Source organism: Plecotus auritus, assembly GCF_963455305.1.
Source record: "Plecotus auritus genome assembly, chromosome: X".
In the NCBI taxonomy this organism is placed as follows: Eukaryota; Metazoa; Chordata; class Mammalia; order Chiroptera; family Vespertilionidae; genus Plecotus; species Plecotus auritus.
In genome coordinates, this window is record NC_137784.1 from 114,683,358 (window position 1) to 114,703,129 (window position 19,772).

The 19,772-nt window shown below is 41.2% G+C and overlaps 1 protein-coding gene across 1 annotated transcript in view; it reads left to right on the forward strand.

Annotated features, from left to right (window-relative positions):
- Nucleotides 1-3,375: 3,375 nt before the first annotated feature.
- SLC9A6 (solute carrier family 9 member A6) overlaps nt 3,376-19,772 on the forward strand; it is a 60,970-nt gene continuing 44,573 nt past the window's right edge. Inside the window, exons 1-6 of the mRNA XM_080653298.1 lie at nt 3,376-3,859; nt 13,501-13,700; nt 15,331-15,408; nt 15,675-15,751; nt 16,059-16,171; nt 18,586-18,691. Of these exons, the coding sequence (XP_080509424.1) occupies nt 3,532-3,859; nt 13,501-13,700; nt 15,331-15,408; nt 15,675-15,751; nt 16,059-16,171; nt 18,586-18,691 (902 nt within the window). The 5' untranslated portion in view covers nt 3,376-3,531. The remainder of the gene's footprint in view (nt 3,860-13,500; nt 13,701-15,330; nt 15,409-15,674; nt 15,752-16,058; nt 16,172-18,585; nt 18,692-19,772) is intronic.

Sequence of the window (19,772 nt, forward strand, 5' to 3'; positions counted from 1 at the left end):
TCCCTCAGCCAGCCTTCCTGTGGTTCTGGATGATGTCCGTTTTGTCTTTGAGTTGTAGTTTTGAAATTGTTGTGTGAGGCAGCAGTTTAGGTGTTTACCTATGCCACCATCTTGGTTTCTCTCTACAAGAATAAACTTTAAATGGATTAAAGACTTAAATGTAAGACCCAAAACTGTAAAATTCTTAGAAGAAAACATAGACATAAAATTTTAGACATTTCTCTTAGTAATATTTTTTTCTGATATATCTCCTCGGCCAATGAAAACAAAAGAAAAAATAAGCATATGGGAGTATATCAAAGTAAAGAATATTCTGCACAGCAAAGGAAACCATGAACAAAAGAAAAAGACAACTCACTGAATGAGAGATAATTTTCTCCAATGATACATCTAATAAGGGGTTAATATCCACAATTTATTATTATTTTAATATATATATTTTATTGATCTCAGAGAAAAAGGGAGAGGAAGAGAGAGAGATAGAAACATCAATGACAAGAATCATTGATCGCCTGCTTCCTGCATTACTCCAGCTGGGGATTTAGCCCGCAATCCAGGTATGTGCCCTTGACTGGAGTCAAACCCAGGACCCTTCATTCTGCAGGCTGACTCTCTATCCACTGAGCAAAACCAGCTAGGGCAATATCCACAATTTTTTACTTATTTATTTATTTATTATTACCAGAGGCCCGGTGCATGACATTTGTGCACTGGTGGGGGGGTGTCCCTCAGCCCAGCCTGCACCCTCTCCAATCTGGGACCCCTCGGGGGATGTCCAACTGCCGGTTTAGGCCCGATCCCTGTCCTAAACTGGCAGTCAGACATCCCTCTCACAATCTGGGACTGCTGGCTTCCAACCACTCGCCTGCCTGCCTGCCTGCCTGTCTGATTGCCCCTAACTGCTTCTGCCTGCCAGCCTGATCACCCCCTAACCACTCCCCTGCCAGCCTGATTGATGCCTAACTAGTCCCCTGCCAGCCCGGTCACCCCCAACTGCCCTCCCCTGCAGGCCCGGTCTCCCCCAACTGCCCTCCCCAGCAGGCCCAGTCACCCCCAACTGCCCTCCCCTTCCAGCCTGGTCGCCCCCCCCCCCACCTGCCCTCCCCTGTAGACCCAGTCTTCCCCAACTGCCCTCCCCTGCCGGCCTGGTCGCCCCCCAACCGGCCTCCCCTGCAGGCCCGGTCGCCCCCAACTGCCCTCCTCTGCCGGCCCAGTTGCCCCACCTGCCCTCCCCTGCCAGCCTGGTTCCTCCCAACTGTCCTCCCCTGCCAGCCCGGTCGCCCCCAACTGCACTCCCCTGCTGGGCTGGTCGCCCCCAACTGCCCTTCCCTGCTGGCCTGATCACCCACAACTGCCCTCCCCTGCCAGCCATCTTGTGACCACTTGGGGGTGGCCATCTTGTGCGAGGGTGTGATGATCAATTTGCATATTACCTCTATTATATAGGATCATTCTTTTCAATCTTCACCTGAGGATATGTTTTTTTGTTAATTTTATTTTTAAAATTTATTTATTTTAAAAAATATATCTTTATTGATTTCAGAGAGGAAGGAAGAGGGAGAGATAGAAACATCAATGATGCGAGAGAATCATGGATCGGCTGCCTCCTGCATGCTCCACACTGGGGATCGAGTCCACAAGCCAGACATGTGCCCTGACTGGGAATCAAACTGTGACCTCATGGTTCATAGGTCAACACTCAACCACTGAGCCATGGTGGCTGGGTACAATATCTACAATTTTTAAAGAACTCATACAACTCAACACCAAGAAAACAAACAATCCAATTAAAAATTGTGCAAAGGACCTGAATAGACACTTCTCCAAAGAGGACATGCAGATGGCCAAAAGACATGAAAAGATGCTCTATGTCACTAATCAGAGAAATGCAAATTAAAACTACAATAAGATATCACCTCATACCTGTCAAAATGGCTATCATTGATAAATCAACAAACAACAAGTGTTGGTGAGAATGTGGAGAAAATGGAACCCTTGTGCAGCGTTGGTGAGAATGCAGATTTGTGCAGCCACTATGAAAAAAATTATGGAGGTTTCTCCAATAATTAAAAATGGAACTGCCTTATGACCCAGTGATTCCACTTCTGGGTATATATACTAAGAAACCCAAAACACTAATTTGGAGGAATATATGCACCTCTATGTTCATTGCAGCGTTATTTGCAATAGCCAAGCTATGGAAGCAACCTAGTGTCCATCAATAGATGACAAAAATGTAGTGGTATGTATATATAGTGAAACATTACTCGGCCATAAAAAATAGTGAAATATTTCCATTTGGAACAGCATTGATGGAACGAGAAGGTATTATGCCAAATAAAATAAGCCAAACAGTGAAAGACAAATTTCATGTAATTTCACTTACGTGTGGAATCTGAAGAACAATATAAGTGAACAAATAAATCAGAAATAGACTCCACGATAGAGAACATACTAAGCCAGAAGGACAGGGGGTGGGGTGGGGGGTGGGGAACTGGATGAAAAAGGTGAAGGGATTGAGAAGTACAGGTGGTAGTTACAAAATAATCATAGGGATGTGAAGTACAGCATAGAAAATATAATCAATTGTATTTTAATATCAAAGTATGGTGCCTGGTAGCTACTGGAATTATTGGGAGGGGGACACTTTGTAAAGTATATGATTGTCTAACCACTATGCTGTACACCTGAAAGTAATACAAAATAATATTGAATGTAAACTGTAATTGAATAAATACAATTAATTTTTTAAAAAAAATAGCAGGAAAAAGGAGCAAGAGGAGATGGAGAGACCAGGCCACACCACAGAAGATTTCTTGGGGAAGGAAAGGGATTGTTTGGAGCATGGGTAAATTTAAGCACAAACCGAATGAATCTCCTTTGTGAGATTGGTGAGTTTCTCTACATAGGTTCCCAATGTGAGAGATGAATTATGTCAGGTGTTTATATGAAAAGAAATCGAACTTACATACATGCATAATCCTTGCCTTTGAATTCATTCTTTTATGGACTACTAGTGTTGTTTTTCAATGAGGACAGAACAAGGAGAATCCGATTTAAATTACAGAGATTTAGGCCACTCCCAAGGGGACAACTTCTTATATTGTTAAGAGACACTGGGGGACTACTGAGATGAGTTTTGAAAGATCCATTCCCCTGAGAGCTCTAATAGGGTCAAAGCAGGCCTAGCCCAATCTGCCACTGTTTGATTACACTGAACAGAGGTTTCTTTTCCAGAAGGCAGTGGACTATATTCGAAGGCCTTTCATTCCCTGGCAGCGCCCTAGTGTCCGTGTGCTGTGCTAGGAGGAGCTGGTGGACAGAGGGCGAAGGGACCTAGCAGAGCGAGCTGTGAGTGTCGTGGTCCCTTTAAGTGAGGCAGGGGCGGTGGCAGTGGCGGCAGCAGCAGCGGCGGTGGAGCGCGCTCAGCCAGCTTCCTCGCGGCCCCGCCCCCTTCCCGTGAGGCCTAGGGGAGTGGTCGGACTTCGGGCGGAGAAGGGTTGAGGAGTGGGGTGGGGGGCGGGGGGAATCATGGCTCCGCGAGGTTGGCTGCGTTCCACCCTCCCCCGGAGTGTTGGCGGCAACGGCCCCTGGGCCCACAGGCTCTCTCGGCCTCTCTGGTTGCTCCTTGCACTGGGCGTCTTTGGCTGGGCCAGGGCTTCGGAAGGCGCTGGCAGAGCGGTGAGAGCCATGGACGAGGAGATTGTATCCGAGAAGCAAGCTGAGGAGAGCCACCGGCAGGACAGCGCCAATCTGCTTATCTTCATCTTGCTGCTCACCCTCACCATTCTCACGATCTGGCTCTTCAAGCACCGCCGGGCCCGCTTCCTTCACGAAACCGGCCTGGCAATGATTTATGGCAAGTGCCTCATCCCCATGTCCGCCCCTGGCGCTCCCCCTTCCTCTGCCTGCTGGCAGCTTGGTCTCCCCTGGTGCTGCTGGGCCTATGTTGAGTTCTTCTGATTACTTCCATTTTTTGCCTCTCCCCCTCCCCCAATCCCTGATTCTCTTTCTCGACCCCTTTTTTCTGCTATGCTCCCTGTTTCTCTGCTTCACCCCATTTCCTCCTCAGCCTCACACCCCATTTTGCCTGCCTCGCACCGCCCTTTCCTCTGCCTGTCCACATATTTTTTCCCTCTGACCCCACCCCCTTTTTCTTCTGCACCCCCTTGCCTATGCCTTCCAAGCTGGGGACCTGGGACTGAGGACTGGAAGGCAGTGGGTGCGGTGTCTCGGATTAGGCTGGGAACTGGGGGAGGGGAAGACATCCTAGGGATCCTTTACTCTGAGGTTGTCAGTTTGTTTAGAGTACATTGAAGCTACAACAATATCTCTACTGCTCGGAACCTGGTGTTGTTTTGGAGCCAGAGTCCACCTTTACCCATCACCCAGTTATTGCTATGCCCTGTCCTTTCGTGATGGAAATTGAGGACCTTACTACCCTGTAGCCCAAGTAAAAACCGAACCGCTAAAGAAGCTAAAGAAGGCTTAGGCATTTTGTACTATGTTTGCAAAATCTGATATGCATGTACGTATGGTTTACCCTTTCAATTCAAGCGTACTGAGAGGAGGACAAGGAAGAGTTAAAGATCTTCCAGCAGTGTGTTGTACTATAATGATGATAAGGACAGTTAAGCCAAACAGTAATTAGGAACACCATACACATTCAGTATGACTTGCTGGTGGCATAAGGTTATTGACAGATCATTGAGTAAATGGCTTCAGTTCTTGTGTCTTGGTGTGCTTTTTCTTGAGGTTATTTATTTATTTATTTATTTATTTATTTATTTATATTTTTTGGTCCTGAGGGGAGATGGGCAAATCAAACCATGGGCTCAAAGCATTTTGGCCTGTGCTGGAGCCTCCTGAGAGGAAAAGATGTATATTGCTGTTTTAAACTAAGATGCCTATGAGAGTGTATGTGGCCAAAGAGATTCTGGAGGACAAACGATTCTTTCTGTGCAGTATATGGGTGAATATTACCTTCATTTGGAACAGGCTTAAACTGATGAGCTTGTTGAACTTCATTTCTCAGACTTGCATAAAGGTAGAAGAAGCCTTGACACAAAAAGACATTTCCCTATGCATACACCCCATACACCCTTTCCCAGTAAATATAGACTTCTGGAATGTGTATCTCAAGGGAAGCAAAGAAATATAGTTGTGTGCATCAAGAAAATGTGTGAACTCAGGTCTATTTTTCATTTGTAAGATAATACAATTCTAAGCCTGTGTGCAAAATATCTCTGCTTCCTAGGATTCTTAATTTTTAGATATCTTAGATGGTTTTCATTTTTTTGCATTTTATTTGTAGCACCCCTTAAGCTAAGTTGGCTGGATAAGCTATGTGCATCTCTATATAATTTCTCTGGAAAACACCGTGTGCTTTATTTACTATCCTGAACAAGCATTTGCTAATCAGCCTACTACATTTTAGGCACAGAAAATACAAAGAAATATAAGATCCCTACCTCCAAGGAACTTACCCTTCTTGGGTAGGTCATATAAAGAAAATAATTGCATCTTAAATTTGATTAAATGCCAAATGAGTAGTATGGTGCTACAATAAGGAATTCATCACAAAAACCTCTTCCAATAAGAGATAGTGTGACATAGTGGTTAAAGGTGCAAGGCTTTAGACCAGACATCTGTAGTTTTTTTTTTTTTTTTCTGTAAAGGTCCAGATAGTATCGTCAACTCCATTTCACATAAGTCTCTGTGTCTCTGTTGCATTTTCTTCTTCTCCTTCTTCTTTCTTCCTCCTCCTCCTCCTTCTTCACAAACCTTTAAGAATGTAAAAATCATTCTTAGCTCTTGGGTCATATAAAAACATATTGGCACTGTAGTTTGCCAGCCCCTGCTTTAGAATCAGACCTGGTTTACTGTCCGTTCTGTGTGGTCTTAGGCAAGTCACTTACCCTCTTACACTGTCATCTATAAATCTGGAACAATGATAATAGGATTTTTGTGAGGAAGAAATGTTTTTAGTTTAGTACCTGACTCCTAAGTAAGTACTCAATAAATTATAGCTATGATACTATTATTATTGCTGTTATAATTTGCATTTTTTTCAGGTTAGGCTCAGAACTGTTTCTTTTAATTGCTCAGTCTTATAAATTAAGAGGCAAACAATATTTTTAAAATATATTTTTATTGATTTTAGAGAGAAAGGGGGAGGGAGAGATAGAAACATCAATGATGAGAAAGAATCAATGACTGGCTGCCTCCAGCATGCCCCACACTGGGGATCGAGCCTGCAAACCAGACATATGTCCTGATCAGAAATCAAACTGCAACCTCCTGGTTCATAGGTCAACGCTCAACCACTGAGCCACACTGGCCAGGCAACCGTATTTTTTAAAAAATCAAATAGAGACTTAGAATTGCCTTGAATATATTTGCTCTTTGATATAATTATCCTCATCTACTTCTTGGAATGAAGTAAAAAAGTGGGATTACTAATTGCATTTCCTGATGTTTCTAATTTCTAAGTTAATAAAAAAGAATGGGGCACCTGAGTGTTAGTATTTTGTGAAGGAAAAACAAGGGTATCTCTTGTGGAATATAAAGTGGAAAAGTGGTTGATTTGCTACAACTTGGCATTCTTTTTTAAAAAAATATATTTTTATTGGTTTCAAAGAGGAAGGGAGAAGGAGAGAGAGTGAGAAACATCAATGATGAGAATCAGTGATCGGCTGCCTCCTGCACACCCCCTACTGGGGATCAAGCCTCCAACCCGGTCATATGCCCTGACTACCCGGAATTGAACCGTGACCTCCTGGTTCATAGGTCAACACTCAGCCACTGAACCATGCCGGTCGGGCTTGGCATTCTTTAGCTGTCCCATTTTCTTACTATAGGCTGTGGGTATTGTGGAGGAACAACCTCCTGACTAATTCCCAAGTGCAGTTTGAGAATAGATAAGATTGAGCCAAAGTAGTTTCAATGCCATGGAAATTGAGGTTTTCTAATCCCAATTACTGTCTGCCATTTACCTTTTCTTACGACTCTTATACCATCCTGGCTATTATGGTAATATATGATTTTAAGACCTTTCGTTTTCAGTTTGACTTCCAGGTGAAAAGGCTTTTTACTCTGGGAATGTCCAGACCTCTAAAATTCAGTCCACTGATGATTTTATTTCTGTGATGTCTGTTTATCTACCTAAGTCCTGGGGAAATGCTTTTTAAAATAAGTCTCTCCTTTATGTTTTTGAGAAGAAGATTTAAAAACTTATTAAATTGTCAGTGCAGTTAGTTTCTACAATGTCAAAGCACCCAAGTGTTTTTGTTCATTGGGATAGTTTGCTTAAGAAGCTTAAAAGTGAGTTGCCAGTAGTAAAAATTGTCAGGAAGTCTGAAAAGTGATCACTCACTGCTGTGTACTTACAGAAGGTATAAAAAGCAAGACAGGGACAAAATATTTACTTTGCCTTAAACTTACAGCATCCAGAGTCCTGTGCTCAATTAATGTGATTCATTAATAAATATTAAGTGCCTTTGATATATGAGTTATGGGAAATACAGATGTGAGTCACCCCTTCCCACAAAGCACTTACAACCTAGTGACTTAATAGGTAATGATTATTGAGCAGTACAATGTATTAGATACTGCTAGGCACTCTATAAGTATCACTTCATTTAAAGCTCATAACAACCCTGTGAGGTTGGTACTGTTATCTTCCCCATTTTACAGATGAGGAAATTGGGGCACGGAATGAATATATGACCTGCTTGAAATCAAATAACTTGTAAGTATTGAGCCAGGATTCAAGCTCCGTCACTCTGGCTCAAAAGCCTCATTTTCTTAGCCCTTGGCCACATTGCCTTATGTTAAAACAATAAAACTTAACTGTGAAGACAAAACAAATTAGTATTATGATCAATTACATTTGGTGAAACAGGTTCACTGAGAAATTATTTACCCTAAGGTTACAGACTAGAACTTAATGGAACCAGAATTTATACATCTATATGATTACAAACTTATGCTTTTACTTCTATACCATACTTTACTAAATTTCACGAGATGAAATATGTAGGGGGATAATACTGAAATTTGTAGGGATTTTGGAGGTGGATTGTGAGGGAGGGCTTTGAGAGAATGGAGATATAAGCCACTGGAGAAGTTAGTACTGATGTGAGAGCGAGATGATTAGAAAATTATAACATCTTTGGAAAGGGAAAACCCAGATTTCAGTTCTGTCTTTGTTACTTATTGCCAAATAATTTTGGGCAAGTCATTTATCCCCATTTTATAGATGAGGAAATAATGAGTGAGGGATTTATAATAATATCTACTTCATAAGGTTATGAAGATCAACTGATATATGCAGTGACAGTTGGGATGGGATTGGCTCAAGGTTCCAGGTGAAAGGATTTTCTTGGAAAAGTGGTTGATTATTTCTGAGAGGGAAGCTCATGAGAAGTTAGCTCATATTGAGATGGAGAGGCTTGGAATTGAGACAGCTTATATCAAATGGCCTCCAGCTTCTCAGAAACATAGGCAGTGAAATTGAGGGCTTGAGAAGGAGGATAAAGGTTGGGGGATTTGTAGGACACAAACAGATGAATACTACTAAAAACATGTAAAACTAACCAGAAGTGAACAAAACCATTGATTTTTTTTTGCCTATCTTGAAATTCATTGAGCTTTTAAGATAGGATCTAAGCATTCTTCAAGAAGTCGATAAATATTATCGACATATAAATACAACATACACACATATACTTTTTAATATGTGGAAATTTTATCAGTTTTGATCACACCTAATACACCAGTGATGTTCCTTGCATATTTTTTACTATCAGAGGCTTATAGTGTAATAACCTGGAAGAATGGGCTGAAATAAATTAGAAAACCAATGGTGGGGCCTTTGGGTGATACTGGGTTCTTCAACCTCGAGAGGGCTTTAGCATAAGAGGGTCAGAAATATGTAAGAGGAGTGGGACCTCTCTGTCCTGTGAAATATATCTCTTCGGGGTTGTGTTCTTTTTTTGCCTGTTAGTGTTCATTTTAAATTTCATGATATCAATAATTTTTGTGCCTCTGCCTGTGTAGGAGACTAGAGGTTTCTGTCTTGTCCCCCTAGCAAAGCACTCTTTTTGTTTAGGTTCTCTTTATTGAGAATTGTTTTAACTCCATGATTAGGATTTGACCTTTCACAGAACCCAAATTAACTTGATTTGTCAACTTTATTCAAATAAATTTCAATTTTTCAGATGTCTGATGCTGTAAGAAGAGGATCTTGAGTTTTTCCAACCTCAGTAATTATTCTCCTTGCTGGTGTTTTAACTGCCAAGGTGTATGTCTCAAATTTGTCCAAGTGCTGAGTCTTCATCAGGGTACCCAGTGACATTTCAGCATTGGGTACTTTTCCTTCAGAGTCAGGCTTAGTGACATGGAAAGAATTTATGCTGCTGTTATTAGTGTTTGTAGTAGTGTAGCTGTGATTTCTACACATGTATAAAGGGAAAACTTTAACTGAGCCTCTTAAGAGCTCTTGTGAAATAGTAGAGGAAAGAGCTATTACTATATCATGTAGACAGAATTGACTGGATCTTTCCTCTCCCAAGTTATTTATCAAACACAGGTGATACCCATTTGTCACTTTTTAATTTTGTTTTCTGTAGGTGAGATATTTTCAAAGTGTATTGTTCATTTATTTTATTTTATCCTCACCCGAGGATATTTTTCCATTGATTTTTAGGGAGAGTGGAAGAGAGAGGAAAAGACAGAGACAAACATCTATGTGAGAGAAACATATTGATAGGTTGCCTCCGACCAGAGCCTGGGCCCAGGAGTAGCCTGCAACCAAGGTACATGCCCTTGACCGGAATCGAACCTGGAACCCTTTGGTCCTCAGGCCAACACTGTATCCACTGAGCCAAACTGGCTAGGGCTTGTTCATTTATTTTAAATCTGAACCATTGTTAAAACTTTTCTTAAGCCCAGCCAGAATGGCTCAGTTGGTCATCCTGTGTACCGAAAGGTTGTTGGTTCGATTCCTGGTCAGGGTGTATACCTGGGTTGCGGGTTCAATCCCCATTCGAGACACGTAGAGAAGGTAGCCGATCAGTCTCTTGCATCAATGTTTCTCTTTCCCCCTCTTCTCTCTAAGTATGTCCTTGGGTAAGGATTAAAAAAAAGTTGATGTCATTGTACTGTTCACCATTTAATCATTGCTTCTCACTTTAAAAAAAAAACTAAAGGATCCCTCATCCCCAGTCCCTCCCCCTTCCTGACCAACTACTGCTCTTATACCTGCTATTTCTGCCTCATCACTTCCCACGCTGGCTGGCCTCTGCCCCTACTACTACACTGAAACTGCTCTTACCAGGGTCACCTATGACCTTCCTGTTGCCAACCCCAATGGACTCTTTAATGCCTGTCTTTTTTTTTTTTTTTTTTTTTTACTTTGCTGCAGCATTTGCAGTTTCTCACTTCCTTCTCTTTTTTCCTACTCCTGTGGCTTTCCCTTCCTAGATTCTTTCATCAGCTCCTCTTCCTCTACCAGCATTTTCATGTTAGCTATTAAATCTTGGGCTAAAACCCCAGCCCTATATCCATATTCCTCTTCCCATTATATTTGCTCCCCAGGTAATTTCCTCTGCACCTGACTCAATCATCTTCTGACTGATAAGTGTGCATCTCCAGTTGAGAGACCAATCCCCCTTCCTTGAGCTCCAGATCCCACATACTCAACTGTGCATGTGTCACAGGTACATCAAACTCAACATGTCCAATACTGAACTGTGCATTTCCCCCAGTAAATCTGTTACCTGTCTCACTGAATGGCCCTGCTATCCACCTGGTTGCTCAGAACAGCTTACCCACCTAGTTGCCAGGTTAGTTCAGGCTGCTTAGTCTTTCATCACCCTTTTTCCTCCCAGTCTGCTTGCTTACCAAATCATTCTGAAAGATAATGTCTTCTAAAAATCACCCTGTCTCTACTCTCTTATATTAGGCCCTAACTCTTAGTGCCTGGATGACTTCAGTGGCCCTCTATCTGACCTTTTTGATCCTCTGTAGTCTAGACCAGTCTTTCTAAAATAGAAATCTGATGTCAAGCCCCCTGCTTATAACCCTTCTATGACTTCCTTTTGATTTCAGGATAAAGTTTAAACTCCCTTCTTCAACATGCAATGTCTTTTATGATTCACCTCCTGATGATCTTTAGCACCTCAACTCTTGTCACTTTATATCCCAGCCATAGTGAACAGCATGTGATTCCCTGAATGGTCTGTATTCTCTCACTCTTCTGGACTGGATATATACTGCTGTTCTGCCTACCTGGAAAACCTTTCTTTTACTTTGTTACCTGCTTAGGTGATGCCTCTGGAAAGACTTTCCTAATGTCCCACTCCCTCATGCTTGGTTAGGTACCTCTTTTCTTCTTTGATTATATATAGCTATAATTGTTTATTCAGTCTGTTTTTTTGTTTGTTTGTTTGTTTTGCTAACTGGACTTAGAGATAATTGGAGGAAAGATCTTGTTTTCATCTCTGAGCCCTGCAGGCCTACTTAGGCTAGTACTCCATTCACATATATACTAAAAGAATGGCTGACCGGTTAGAGTAAAACGAGATAAGAAGGTAAAATGTAACTAATAGGGATATACTGTGAATTTTGGAGTTAAAGAAAGTTCTAGAAATTTAATTTGTAGTTGAGGTATATCTACATAATGTAATATTATTTGACCATAAAAGGGAATTAAGTTCTGATTCATGCTACAATGTGGATAAACCTTGAAAACATGCTAAGTGAAAGAAGTCAGACCAAAGGTCACATATTGTAGGATTCTATTTATATGAAATGTTCAGAATAGGCAAATTTATATGTAGAGAAAATGGATTAGTGGTTTCCAGGGGCTGGGAGTTGGGGTAGGGGAAATGGAGAGTGACTGCTAATAGGTATGGGGTTTCTTTTTGGAGCAATGAAATTTTTTTAAAATTAGATAGTAGTGATCAATATACAACTTTGTGAATATGCTAAAAGCCACCAAATTGTATAGTTTAAAAGGGTAAACTTTATGGTTTGTGAATTATATCTCAATAAAGCTGTTATTAAAAAACTAGGGCCCAATGCACGAATTCATGCACCTTGAAAGGAACTGTGGGCCACGAGGCTGCAGTGGGCACAGGGGCGTGTCTTGGCCCATCCTCTGTGCCCCCATCCGGCCCCTCCCACCATGGTCCCCAGTCCCCTGTCTGCCAGCAGCTCCTCTCCCACTGCTGCTCCTATGTGCTGATGGCAGCCAGTCCTGCTCGCACCCACTGATGGTGTGGAGCAATTGGGGCCAGCACCAGCAGCAGGTGTGAGCAGGGCAGGCGCCATCAGCAGGTGTGAGCAATGGCTGCTGTCCCAATCGCCCCTCAGGAGTAGGGGGAGGTGGAGAAGCCCTTAGGGGCGATCAGGGCTGGCAGCTGCCGCTTGCACCCGCTGATGGCAGCCAGTGCAAGCGGTGGCTCTGGCTGCGGGTGCGAGTGGGGCCAGGGCTGGTGCCGGCGGTGGGTGCGAGCAGGGCTGTCGCTGGCAGCGGGTGCGAGAGGTGGCTGCTGGCCCCATCGCCCCTCAGGAGAAGGGGGAGGTGGAGAAGCCCTGATGACAGCGACCAGCGCCCCGCCTTGTTCTGGCGCCCCCACTTCACCTGCTCCACCATCCCGCTGCGGCCGACACCTGCCATGTTCCGCGCTTGCCCCCTGGTGGTCAGCACACGTCATAGTGACTGGTTATTCCTTTGTTCAGTTGTTCCGCCATTCAGTCTATTGGCATATTAGCCTTTTATTATATAGGATTTGGTCAATATAGGTTTATACTACCTAGAACATTGTGCATATTTGAATATCAATATGGTGAGCCAGGTAAAATTCTAGCAATATGTTAATATCATAGTGCCAGTTTCAGGACTTCTATTTCATGTTTTGATTTTGAAGTATATATTTTAAAATTAAAATCTGATCTTTTAATAGTAGGGGAACTCAGTCAATCTACAAATATTATTGACTTTCTAATTTGTTAAATGTGTATTATTTGGCCAGCCACGTGCTTTAGGAGTAACTTGAAATATGTGTGTGTTTAGCAGTCCTGTGAATCAATGGATGGAGGTGGTAAACACATTTCTATCATGATTTCACTGTCAGGTTGGGATACTTTGGAGCATATTCTGTGTACAGATGGTTTGAAGCTATTTCCTCATTTTGTTATCTTCCCAATCACTTCTTCATATCTTGATCTAGAAATGCAATGATATGTGTTGTTACCCTAGGGAATGTTTTTGCCTTCTGTCTCAGTGGATTGTATGAATATTGGACTCTCAGCTTTGTGAATTTAGTAATACTTTAAAATGTAATTGCATTCTGTCTAAAAATTGGTTCTGAACCACATGAGACTATCATAAAATATTTTCTGTTTTCAATTTAAAAATGTGTATAGGGTATAAAAGAAGTCTCTGTCTGAAAGAAGAGCTAATATTGTGTGTGTGTTTTTTTTAATTTCCAGGTCTTTTTGTGGGCCTTGTGCTTCGATATGGAATTCATGTTCCAAGTGATATAAATAACGTGACCCTGAGCTGTGAAGTGCAGTCAAGCCCAACTACCTTATTGGTAAATGTTAGTGGAAAATTTTATGAGTATACACTGAAAGGCGAAATTAGTCCACATGAACTCAATAACATTCAAGATAATGACATGCTTAGAAAGGTAAGTTCTTAATTAAAAGGAAATTTTGATTTTAAAAAAAGTGGGTAATTAGGAGCAAAGTGATTCAGGAGAAAAATAATGAAATTTTAAATGATATTTACTAGTAAAATAATTAGCCTTTTAAAATGGAGTATAACCTCAAGGAATGTAATGTAATGAAGAGTAATGAACATGTCTGTACATTTCATTTTCTGATTGAGGTTAAGTACTATAAACCTTTTTTTTCACTCTGATGTTTGCAATTGTAATAAATGGTAACCAGTATGGAGTTAAGCAGGATTTATAAGTGTTTCTTTCAATTTGCAGATAGTCCTTAGAGTTTATAGTACTCCAGCACATTCAGTTGATAATACATAAAATATTCTATTAATATCTTTTTGAATTCTTTCTTGCCTTGATGGTATTCTATACTGAGGACAATTTAATATTTCTTTGATTCATAATCTGGCACAACTTCAGAGGCTTCAATCTGAGTGTCAGTTATTGTACCAGGCTGTACATAGAGCCTTATGTAGGAGGTTGGGTTGCAGTCTCACTAGCTCCCAGACATTCTTCAAGCTGCTTTCTCCTGTTACCCTCATAGTTTCTATTCCTGAAGCTTCTCAAGATCTCTTTGTTTCCACCCACTCTTGGCCATTTGCCTCCATTTCTATCTTCTACATTGGCAGGACTTGGCTTTTTATAACTACTTGATTGTGTTCCTGACCATCTTGAATGCTTTTTAAAATTTCATATGAACTTCAAGTTTATTTTGCAGCAAGAGTTCTTTCTACCTGGGGAAAATTCCAGTTCCTTAAAAGTTCTAGTAAATGAACTTGTAGCATGGGTATGTGTATAGATGCTTTGTGTTCATGTCAAATCCTACTAGTGCCTTATGAACAGAAGGGGGCATCTGTATTATTCTAGGGAATAAGTATTAAAAGAAATGGACTGTCAGGATTAGAAATGAGTTGTGCAGAAACTTTTTACCATAATATTATGTTACTAGTAGCCCTGCGCATGAATCGTGTGCCAGTAGCTCGCCAATAGCTCGCTGCCACCCTCCAGTAGCTTTCCGCCCGCTATCCCGCCCTCCTGTAGCTTCCCCTGCCCCCCCCCTCATAGCTTGCTGCCCTGCCCCCTCTGTAGCTCTCCACCACCCACTTGTAGCTTACTGCCTCACCCTCCTGCTGATCCATGATCCGGTTGTTACGCGGTCGGTCATTACACTTCATGGCATATATTACATATTTATTATATAGGATATACCTTTAGAGATATTACCTAGGCATAAAGAAGTCGGTTTCCTCTTGCCAAACATAATGCTGTACCCCCATATTTCATGTTATCAGTTTTGGGTCTCATTTAAAGGAAATATATGTTCATGCTTTCTCCTATTTTTAAGGTTTTTAATATAGTATTTCAACACATTTTTACAGATCTGACTTAACTGGTTGTTCCAAATCTGTGTCCTTGTCATTTGGTTGAGAATGAAACAACATATATCCTATATGAAATATTTTTTGGTTACCACACTAAGATTCTTGCCTTTCACCAGTTTAACATTCCTTTTTTTTCCTTTTGATAGTGTGATAATATAATATGAAGTGTTATAAGGGAATTCTGCTAAAAGAACTCTTTATTTTAACAGGTTACTTTTGATCCAGAAGTATTTTTCAACATATTACTTCCTCCTATCATATTTTATGCAGGATATAGTCTGAAAAGAGTAAGTGCTTTTGTATTTCATATACTTTGAACAGTGTTAAACGCCATGGGCTTTATCATCTTTGACTCTTCAGAAACAGACAGTTCTTCCCAGCTTTCCCTCCCTTCTCTTCTCCTTCTCCTTTATAAATGCTGAAATTTATGCCTGTACCAAAATTATATATCTTATTTCCTTTAATGAATAATGCATTTCATATTAGCACACTAGAATAGAAAATCTTTATTTTGTTAAGTATTCTAACACAGTGTAATCTTTTCTTTTGTCAGAGACATTTCTTTCGAAACCTTGGGTCTATTCTAGCGTATGCTTTTCTTGGAACAGCAATTTCTTGTTTTGTAATTGGGTAAGTACTTGCAGCTTAAAACATGTTTTAGCTTTCAAATTATAATTTTAAAATAATGCATATTTGGTTTATGCAGTGTTGTATTTCTGAATGAGTCTAAGGACTTTTTCAGTAAAATGTGTTAACATAGATATGTCATTTGAATTTTCCTTAAGGCCAGGGCATTACCCTATTTAAATGACATGAATTAAATTTGGGATTAGTTACAAAGTACTACAGTGGACTCATCTTCTTATTCTTATTATATACTAACTTCCTTAACAGTTGATGTTTTTTTTTCTAAAGTAGAAATATGTTTATTGAACAGGTCAATAATGTATGGCTGTGTAACACTGATGAAAGTAACTGGACAACTTGCGGGAGATTTTTACTTTACAGATTGCCTGCTGTTCGGTGCCATTGTATCAGCAACTGATCCAGGTATGTTTTACATGAGAGGAGATTAAGTACTTAAGGAACAGCGTTTTGCCGGCAAAACATTTGTGGGCAATTCTTCCTTTGAGGTGCAGAATTCATGATTAGGTACTTCCCATAGTACTGTACTCTCCAGTTATGGAGGGGGAAAAACGAAATTCATGGTTCCTTTTGACTTAAGCACACATTTTTTTCTTTTACTTTATTACATTTGCCTGTTACTGGTCCACACAATCTGATGCTGTTTGGACACAGACTATAAGGTATTTTTTTCAGAATTCTGAGTTGGTCTCTATTCCTAGTGATTAGGTATGGGCGATGAACTAGATTAATAAAAATGGGTAATAATTATATACTTCCTTTCAAGCTTCTAGAAAAACAGTTCCCTAAAAATCTTCTGTTTACATTCAGCTACTGCATCTAAGAGTAAGAAAAGAAGTTTTTACATGATTGTAAGAAGGCAATTGTGCTACTACAAGTGTGATTTTGGGTCATTGGTAGGCTTTAGTATACATTAAAGGATTGTTTTTATAAAATTGGCCTTATGATTATAAAATAGTCTTGATATTAGCACAGCTGAAGAATGAATTTAATTGTACTGAGTTAGGTTATAGTTTTCCAAATATAGTATTGGTGGGCTTAACAGCTACAAATTAGGCAGTTAAAGAATATGTAGGCTGAAGAGGTAGGGATAGAAACATAGGTTGCAGTTTTTTTTAATATATTTTATTGATTTGAGAGAGAGGGAGAGGGAGAGGGAGAGAGACTGATTAGAGAGAACCATCAATTGGCTGCCTCCTGCACTCCCCCTACTGGGGATAGAGCCTGCAACCAGGCATATGCCCTGACTGGCAATCTAACTGGCCACCCCTGGGTACATGGGAGGATGCTCAACCAACTGACCCATACTGACCAGGGCTAGGTTGCAGTTTTTGAACTGAGGAAGCAAGTTTTCTTATACTAGACTTTAGAAGCTCAGTAGAGGTTTGTTCTGTTATACCTTTTGACCCTGAACATTAATTACCTTCTTCTATTGTCATCCAGCACATTTAAAGGGGTAGGATCCTGAGGTTATTTCTGAATTCTGTGTTAACCTTGATGACTATGAAAAATAGGGAAATGTTTTATACTCTATAAGAGATTATCTTAAAAGATAAGAAGACATTTTAGATATGTATTTATGTAGTTTAGCATTTTTAAAACTGAAAATCAAATGGCTTCCTTAAAGACCATCAAGACTGCCCCCTCATTATTTGAAACTGCTTTCATTATCAATGTGAAGATAGCATGGTTTTTGCAAGGAGCCAGTGTTCTCTGTTTTCTGTGTCATCACTAGAAGCAAGGTCCTCTACTTTTTAAAGCCTATGAGGAATTTAAGTCAATAGAACTGGCTACATTGCTCCAACCTTATGGTTTTGTTCTGATAGGAGTATTGCCTGAATGGCCCAAACAAAAATCTTTTCCTTATATAAAATTGGGGGCAGTTATATTTATTCTTAATTATAAAGGCATATGCCCCTGTTTGGGTTTATTTAGTGAGTGAGCTGTATGTGACTTAGCAATTATGACATAACTTCAGTCTCATCAGATTTTCTAAGAATTTTCATGTAAAAGAAGTTTTTTTTTCTTCTCAAGCTGTAATAGCATGATAGTTGGCCTCTTATTAAGTTAAATGAAGCAGCTATAATTCTGGTCAAAAAGCAAACTTGCCCTGCCAGTGTGGCTCAGTGGTTGAGTGTTGACCTATGTACCAGGAGGTTTTTGGTTCGATTCCTGGTCAGGGCACATACACGGGTTGCCGGATCAATCCCCAGCGGGGGCATGCAGGAGGCAGCTGATTGATGTTGATGTTTCTCTCTCATCAATGTTTCTATACCGCCCTCTCCTTTCCCCTCTCTCTAAAATCAATAAAAGCATATGTTTTAAAAAAAAGCAAACTTGTGTTTTCATTTCCTACTATCTTTGCTAAACCAGTGTGCTTGAAATTTGCAAGTCAAATAGAAGTGAGTTGTAAGGCTCCAAGGAAGAAATGAAGTTTGCAGCAGGAAATGCTTTTCATAATATTCTTCTTCAAAGATTAATGATCATCTGGTCTATAAGAAATTTTGAATACATTCCTTATGGAAAATAAATGTACAGGACAAGAATATTAGCATTCACATGAAGAATGTAGTCTAACTCAGTCAAGGTTATTTTCAGCTGTTTGTAAGAGAGAGAAAGGAGATAGTGCAGGTATACATTTAGGGAAAAGAAAAATATTGACATAAAATTACTGAATTTTTAATATAAGAGAATGTTTATTCAAGTTGAATTCTAGGACAAAGAAATGAACTTCTAAATAACAATTATAATCATCTACGGAGGGGAATATGTTATATTTATAATGTCTAAATATTACTCTGACTCTTTTTACTTTCTAGTGACTGTTCTTGCCATATTCCATGAGCTTCAAGTTGATGTTGAACTTTATGCACTTCTTTTTGGTGAAAGTGTTCTCAATGATGCTGTTGCCATAGTGCTATCTTCGTAAGTGTTTTTTTCTAATTATATTCTGTATATTGAATGTTAGGGTACTAGGAACCAAAAGTCACTTATTGAATGAAGTGCATTATGAATGGAAACATTTGTAAAAAATGAGACATTATTTCCCTTTTGAAAAAAATGCATACTTATAGATAACATGGAAAATGCAGGGATGAAAAAGAAAAAAAAATGTACTCTTACACCTAAAGACAATTATTGTAAACTAGTGGCCCAGTGCATGAAATTCGTGCAGGGGGGGAGTCCCTCAGCCCAGCCTGCCCCCTCTCACAGTACCGGAGCCTTCAGGGGATGTCCTATTGACGACTAAGCCGCACTCTGGCCTCCCTCTGCGGCTGTCTGGCCTCCCTCTGCAGGAGGCGACTGGGCAATCATGGGAAGGCGCCTCCCCCATCACCTAGTTGCTGCTGCCACTGCTGACCACCATGGCTGCTGGCACTCGGCCCTCGCTTCTTAGCACTGGCCCCGCCCTCCACCCACTGGTGGGTGGGGGGCCACCTGGGGCCAGGCCAGCTGTGGGAGGGGCTGTGGGAGGTTGAGGTACAGCAGGTCGCACCTCTGCAGAGGCGTGGCGCCCGGACCGGGCCGCGCAGCTGCCTCTATGGCTGCCTCTGCGAAAGGGGCAGCACTGGTACCGGGACCGCTCAGCCCCCTCTCCCGCTGCCTCTGCAGAAGGGCCCGCACCCAGGCCTCTCCCGCGCAGCCTCTGTGAAAGGGGCGGTGGCGGCAGCGCTGCCTCCTCTCCAGCTGCAGCACCTCCTCTGCTCCCGCAACATTTCTAGGGTGTCTAATGTGTCACCAACCAGGGACAGCTCACTGGGCAATGCACTCTTGTGGGGGTATTTAGCTGTGGTAGCATTGCATATTTGAGGTTCCCCAATGTCCCTGATCTATGGAGTTGGCCATGGTGACTGAGAGTCCTGGGTGGGAAGAACCAATCTGGGGGGAGACATGGTGTGGTGAAGGCTGGGGCATATCCGTGGTGATGGCTGGAATGTGGAGGCTGGGACTGGGGTCTGGAGACTGGACAGGGGCCAGAGATCTCACCTGGCTGAGGGATGTGGCC